General features: G+C 57.0%; 1 protein-coding gene across 3 annotated transcripts in view; it reads right to left on the bottom strand.

Annotated features, from left to right (window-relative positions):
* Nucleotides 1-203: 203 nt before the first annotated feature.
* The window catches only part of CASTOR1 (cytosolic arginine sensor for mTORC1 subunit 1), a 53,622-nt gene continuing 46,868 nt past the window's right edge, over nucleotides 204-6,957 (bottom strand). For all 3 annotated transcript variants that reach the window (XM_074972290.1, XM_074972289.1, XM_074972287.1), the window contains exons 4-9: nucleotides 6,699-6,831; nucleotides 5,274-5,397; nucleotides 4,310-4,423; nucleotides 3,849-3,931; nucleotides 3,117-3,211; nucleotides 204-2,245 (exon numbers count right to left, since the gene is read on the bottom strand). In XM_074972290.1, coding sequence (XP_074828391.1) covers nucleotides 2,180-2,245; nucleotides 3,117-3,211; nucleotides 3,849-3,931; nucleotides 4,310-4,423; nucleotides 5,274-5,397; nucleotides 6,699-6,831 — 615 coding nt within the window. In that variant the 3' untranslated portion in view covers nucleotides 204-2,179. The remainder of the gene's footprint in view (nucleotides 2,246-3,116; nucleotides 3,212-3,848; nucleotides 3,932-4,309; nucleotides 4,424-5,273; nucleotides 5,398-6,698; nucleotides 6,832-6,957) is intronic.

The raw sequence follows: 6,957 nt of genomic DNA, 5'->3' as shown, positions 1-6,957 counted from the left end.
TAAACGGATGAAGGAGAGTCGCCAGTGGAGGACAGCTGCCCTTTCCCAGAAGATGATCCTGCTGTTCTGAGAACCTGCGCGTGGCCTCCCTGAACACACCTAGTTCAGCCCTGAACTCTTCATTGTGGCACACAGGCTGCCCTGTCTAGTGAGTGCTTCCAGCAGCCCAGGCCGAGCCTGGGCATGGGGCAGTGGAACATAGAAGTTTCTCAGGGGTTTTCCTATGCTAAGGTGTGGGGGGGGAGAGTTCATCCTGGTGAGAAGTGGTACTGCTGCCAACCCAGCTTGCTCCGTCCAGAAGGCTCATAGAAAAGGGAGTTGAGGGGTAGGTTGAAATCCAAGAACAGGCTCTGGGAGAATCTTTCAGTCACTGCTGGCAGCTGTTCCCTCATGCAAGAGGCAGAGCTGTGCTTCAAAAGGGGAATGAGTTTTGAGAGGAAGAGTGCCCTTGCGATGGCCTGGAGATTGAGAGCCACTCCCTTGCAGAAACAAGAAAGATCTCTATATGGTAACAAGCTACGCATTCACCTAGAGGCAGCTTTCCTGGCCACCCAGGAGGGACTGCCTCACCACTTCGGGAGGACCATCCCCCTCTCTGGGAAGCAGCAGGCCGTGGCAGAGGCTTGGGGGGGGGGGGGGGGGAAGGTGTCCCTTGAAAGCCACTGCCATGACAATGCCCCAGAAAACAGGGGTGCAGGAGACACAGAGGGAATTCCACCTCCATGGATACCAATGGTTACAAGAGGAAATATTGTGGCTTTCCTACTCCAGTCTGAGGCGAAATGTGAAAAAAAACACCAGGCTCCTGGATCTCTCAGTGTCTGTCACAAAGGTACCGCCAGCTAACCCAATGCACACTCCAGCTGCAGTGCGGGCACTTCCACCACCTAACTCAGACACGCTTTTCTTCCACAACTGTCTTGCTCCAATCCAGGGAAATTCTCAGCTTTGCAACCAGAAGATTTGTATATTTCCACCATCCTCCCTTCCCTGCCTGGAGTTGCATATATCCCAGAAATCCTACAAGAACTCAACTGTCTAGCATACCCCATCCTGGCACAGATGCCATCCCGCCCATCAGATGGGAGTCTGAGCCAATCAATCCCTGCTCGCCTGCCCTAAGGAGAGGGGGCTTATAAAAGCAATAAAAATATCGTATCCAAGTACAGCTAGGCAGCCACAGAGGGGTTTGGATCACATGATATTTCCCAGCATGTATAGAAAGGACAGTCTACCCTAGAAAGCTCTCTGCCCCTCCTTCCTTGGGAGGGCCATGCTATAAATAGGGGCCATTCTTACATGCTTTAGGTTACCTGCAATTCTTAATACTGTACTAAGCCAAGACTGTCCAAGAGGCCGAGCGCCTGTCCTGAGCACCCGGCAGAGGTGTTAACACTGGTACAAGACCACACAACCCAAGAAAGTCATTTCTCCCACATCCTTGACCATTCGGCAGGAATGACTGTATCATAGGAACCCTCTTCCTTGGCAACTCAGCAGCTGCCAGACAACCCAATGCCCAGCACCTCTTCTCATGCTGCCAGCCACTGTCCCCCAGACACGTGGCGGGAATAAACCCCCTACCCCCTACACAGAGATGCCCACTAGCCACGTTTTAGGGAGAGAGCCCCACTGCTGCCTAAGCCTGGCACTGCGAACGAAACACTAAGCACTGGAGGCTCTACGCAACTAGGCAGATGGCTACAAAAACAGTCAAAGGGAAAAACAACGTGACAGGCTTGACTCCAAGCCGGAAGAGTTACAATCCGGGGATGGGCAAAGTCTGCCCAACACCACTTCACGGTCCATGACGGACTCTGCTCCCTGCGGGGCGGATCTGGGGATACAAGGAGCCCTAGGGCAGGTAACACTGAAACTGCTGCAGGAAACTCAGTTTCCCAGTGGGATGCTCTGGGAGCCCGTCAGAGCCCACACTCCTGCGGAGAATGCAAGGACTCTCCTGCTGGAACCCAGGGCTAGCTCTCCACAGCTGGAGCAGTGCCCCACACCGCAGGGCAAGCCACACCCCAGAAACTTGAAGACAAACAAGAGGCCCCTGCTGATGTGGAGCCAGCCATCAGAAACAGGAGACTGGAGTGTTCTCTGCCCTGCTCCCAGTGTTGAGCTCCCCCTCGCCTTTCCGGACAGGTATCAGAGTGCACGGGAGCTGCCATGCCAGCTATCTACTGCTCTCCTGGCGCTTCTGGAGCAGCTCGATGATGCTGTCAATGCCTTCCTCTGGGACCTAGCAGCAGAGAGAGGAAGTCAGGGCTATGTTACCACAGACAAAGCTTCAGTCACTCCTTTGCCAACTGTACTTGGAAGGGGGGTGCTGGAGGGAGGACTGGAGTCTGTTCCCGTGCAGCTCCACAGGGATCACTAACTCCCACTGTAAGGTGGGATCAGATCCAACTCCCCAGCTCTATTCATCCCCCCTCGGCAAGGAAAGCAAGATTTGGACCAAGCTAGTTATCGCCCACTTTCTCCACACAACATGGAGATGGTGCTTCATAGCCTCAGGGCAAGGTGGGATTGTGGGAGCCCTGCCTAGCTGCCCTCAGCACCCCTTTTCCCCCGCCTTCGTGGGGCTGGCACTGATGGCCAACAGGTCAGCAACAGACATCCTCCTGGACCCACCTGGGGCCCCTCCTGCTGCCCCACACATTCCTGGTACCAGCATTTCTCACGCCGCAGCCCTGGCCTGGCACTAATGCCAGTGAGCAGGAGCCAGTGAGGTTCATTCTTCAGATGAGACGCATTCCTGTGCCTCCCACCCCGGGTGGGCCCCACACAATGGTGCATTGAACCTTGCACTGGTGTCAGAGCAGCCAGGCTGAAATGCCACCTTCCAGGGAGCCATGCAGGGCTAGGAGACTGATGAGTAAGGCTGGCACTGAGCCACAGGGACAATGGGGAGAGGCCCATTCAGAGAGCAAGGCAGTCAGGTGGCCTCACCCCCTCGGAATGTCTGTCCCCAGCAGTGGCCTCTGCTCCCCCCCTCCCCGGGCTGGGAGAGAACTCCTCAGTTAAGGGGCTGGGAAGTTGGTCAATTAGCAGCATCTGTTTGCCTGGTTCATTTCCAGCATGCTGGGATCTGGGCAGGGGAGTCTACTTACCAGGGCATGGTCGAAGTTAAAGGTGCTGATGTAATATGCAGATATGTCTGCATCGGCCAGAGGCTTGGCGATCTGAGCCACTATCCCACACTCATCTGAGGAAGGGGAACAGAGGGGTCAGCGTGGGTACCAGCCCAGTGCCTCTGGGGGGCATCCTCCTCCTCCTATCACCCATGTACCCCTGCTCCCTAGGCAAGGAGCTCTCTAGTCATTGGCTAAGACTGAGCTGGCAGACCCATGCCTGAAAAGGGCTTTGAGCAGGGGGTTGGTCTAGATGACCTCCTGAGGTCTCTTCCAACCCTAATCTTCTACAAACTCAGATAGGACACCATGAAATGAGTGCCTCTTGGCTCCTGGCCAGGCAGCCCACAGCCATTGAACTCCCTGCCATTGAGTGGCCACAGGGTCTGGGCAATGGGGCAGGGGCCTCATGGCCAGGCACTGGTGTTCAGTACCAGCATGGTCTGTTGCTCTCTGGGGCCTGATAGCGATGGGAGGAATGGTCCCCTGGTTACAGCGCTGGCCTGGAACAGGGGAGCCCTGGCTTCAAGTCTGCTTTGCCACTGGCTTCTGTGACTTTGGGCAGGTCACACTGCAGCACCCTGTCCCACGGGAACAGCAGCCCGCTCTGCCCCCTGGAGTGCATTGAACATCTCAGCTGGGGAGGGCTCAATGCTGCACTGAAGACAGCTGATCCGCTGTGCAGGAGAGCTTACGCCCGATTCCACTTACCGAAGCCCAGTGGCTGCCCGCCAATTCTCACCATCCGCCAGAGCTCCCCAGAGGAGCTGGTCAGCAGCAGGTCACTGGGGAACCTAGAAGCATTTAATGGAGTACGTCACTCCTACCCTAAGACCATTCCTCATTCCCCCGCTAGCTGGCATGAGCCAGGGCACAGACTCCCATGAAGCTGCTCCCAGAACCCTGGGCCCACCCTGATTCCGGCGGTGGTTCCCCAGCTCTTGAAGCCCTACCCCTCTGCACAGCCCACCTGCTGACTTGGGACTAGGAGGAGAAACACCCACCAGTTCCCAAAACATCACAGTGGGGGGAGAAAACAGGAGCAGGCAGGAGCCAAAGGGAACGTGTGACCTCCAGAATACCAGCCTCCCAATCCCCAGGTCAAATCTTCAGAGCATGTGGGCAGCTTTAGGTGGGGTGAAGGATGGATCCGGTGGATGGAGGATACCTACTTCTTCTGGGTCTCTGCATCCATGACAATGGAGATGTAGCCCTCGATCAATGAGAAAGCGAAGAACCTGCTGGAGTCGAGATCCTGACTGCCTGAGGCAGCTTCCTTTGGAGGGCTGCAAACACACAGGGGACCGAGGGGTCAGCCCCCGAGGCAGGCTGAGCCCCAGAAATGCATAGCAGAACAAAGCAGCCATTCCATGGCTGGCTCCTGGAGTGTTACAGGGGTGCAGCCACCCAAGAGGTGCCCTCCCCGGGAGTCAGTGAAGCTCCCTGTTGGAATCTCTAATACCAGCTGGCTAGTGATGCCATGTCTAGCCCAGTGCTGGGAGTAACAGATCTTCTGGGCCAGCCCCTGAAACAAGCCAGGTCAGACCCAGATGCTCTAACTCCCCTCACCTTGAGCACCTGTTGTCTGATCCACCTCCCGCTGGTCAGGAAGATCCCCCCCCCTTTCCCTCCCCCACCAACAGCCCAGCTGAGCTAAGGCTGAACTCCAGCCCATTCTCTGCTGGGGGATGCGGTCCTGTGGGAAGAGCCTTACCCCATCTCTGCCTTTGACAAGGTTCTTTAAACACTGGTGCTGCACGCAGTGTCCCAAATGCCATCCAAGCCAGGTGCTGGAAGGCTTGATATCACCACTGTAGCCCCTAATGCCCCCATAGGGCACTGTGGGCACCCCCAGGTGGGCTGCAAAGGCCTTGGTCCCCCGCCCGTCAGAGCCCTTGGGTGCCTGAAGAATTTATGAACCACTAAAGAACCTTCAGAGATCTGAAAGTTTTTGGCCGCACTCCAGCCCTCCACCCTTCTCTTCAGGGCCTGTGCTGAGGCGAGAGGCCAGTGCCTCCCCTGCCCCCTTCTAGCTGCACTCACACCTGCACGGCAGTGCATTTTAGTGCAGAAAACGCCTGTGCTAAGGGGTGGGGCGAACACAGTCCCCTCTCGCTGCCCCGTGCGGCTGCCTACCTGTGCGAATAGAACAGGACGTCGAGGAGCATGGTCGCAATGGCCGGCAGGGTGTCAGGAGCCACGGTCAGGATGCAGAACCTGTTCTGGGGACTCTGCACAGGGTGCACAGTAGGGCTCACGGCTGGGAGGAGACACAATGAGGCGTACAGCCCGGACTGCCAGAGCGCGCAGCCCCTTCCTCCTGCCTGGCGCTGACGGCGCAGCAGCGGGAGCCTGGGCCGGCAGCGCGAAGCTGCTCTCACGAACTCAAACCAGCTGTGGGACGAGCACCTCAGCCTCCAGGAGAGCTGGGCTGCATGGCCAGCACCCGGCCTGGCAGACCAGCTTCCCTGGGGAGACGGGACACAGCAGGCGTGAGCCACGGCAGCCCAGCGGCGCCACCTTGAGGCGGCACTGCACAGAGACCGAGAGGAAAAAAATTCCTTCCAGGGCTCAGTTCCTACAGCTGCACTGATAGGGAGCAAGTGGAGACATGTCAGCAGAGCAGCCTATGCTGTGGAGAGGGCGGGGCCTGGGCCAGGCCAGGGACGCTCAAGCCACCTGCACAGACGGCCGCTTCTGGGCACGGAGCAGGTGCTGGAGGGAGGAACTCAAACTTGAGGTACTGGTGCCCTCCAGTGGCAGAGCCATGCTACTGCTCCTCTGAGCCATCAGTAAAAAACGTACCTTTGGTCACATGGTCTATTAACGCTCCATTTACAGGGGATTCGAATGGGTTAATAGATCGGATGCTACAGATAACAGTACTGTGTGCTATACATTGTTACGGGCAAACCAGCAGAAGGCATGACAGACTGGACTGATCATGTATTCTCTATAAACCATTTATAAATGGAACCTTAATACATGAGCACGCACATTTTGGATTGTCCCCTACCCGGGCTCCAGTCTCTCCCTGGATCCCCAGGCATTTCCGGTGTCTACCAGAGCGGCACCCACAGCCATATGCATGTCACGCCTGCTGCATACCACCGGCAGAAGCAGGACTGCTTAAGGGGGCTGGGGAGGAGGAGGAAGGCAGGCAGCTTGTGCGAGGCCCTCTGTTTGAGAGGACCCCATGCCAAGTGGCATGGTGACCTGGCACACTGGGTCACAATGCCACTCACTGAGTTTTGGCCTGTCCATCACAACAGAGGGGCTGGGCCACTGAACCAAAGCTGAGGGGTGCCAGTTAAGTTGACGTGCGAGTGGTTCATGCCACAGGAGGTACGTCTGGGGACCCCTCTGGTTTCCCACCCTCTGGCCTGTTCAGTAACTCCCCTGAGCTGGTGCAGCCGGAGCACGGAGCTGTTCACGCTGGTGGGGTCAGCGCACAATAGGCAGTCTCTGTTGCAGGGGACAGCGGAGTTCTTCGTTCAAACCCTCCTCCACTCTGAAGAGGGCAGACAGGGTGAGAGCCCGGAAGCCGGGTCCTGGACTCACCATGCTTGGGTTTCAGGAAGCCGTTGCTCGCATCATCACAGTTAACAGGGATGGACTCTCCATTCACCTCCTTGTAGATATCAAACTCGCCAGCCAGCGTGTGGATCACCACAGGCAGGTCCTTCTCTCGCACCTGGGGAGGGCAACAGGCCTCAAACCTCACCTTTCAGCTTAACCTCCCCATGAAAGCCTGCCGTCGCCTTGTCATTCTTCTCTAGCCCGCAAGGAAGGAAGAGCTGAGCTTCGAAACTCACATCTC

This window comes from Natator depressus, chromosome 15, assembly GCF_965152275.1.
Source record: "Natator depressus isolate rNatDep1 chromosome 15, rNatDep2.hap1, whole genome shotgun sequence".
In the NCBI taxonomy this organism is placed as follows: Eukaryota; Metazoa; Chordata; order Testudines; family Cheloniidae; genus Natator; species Natator depressus.
The sequence above is the reverse complement of the archived record's forward strand: the minus strand, read 5'-3'. Positions and strand labels throughout refer to the sequence as shown.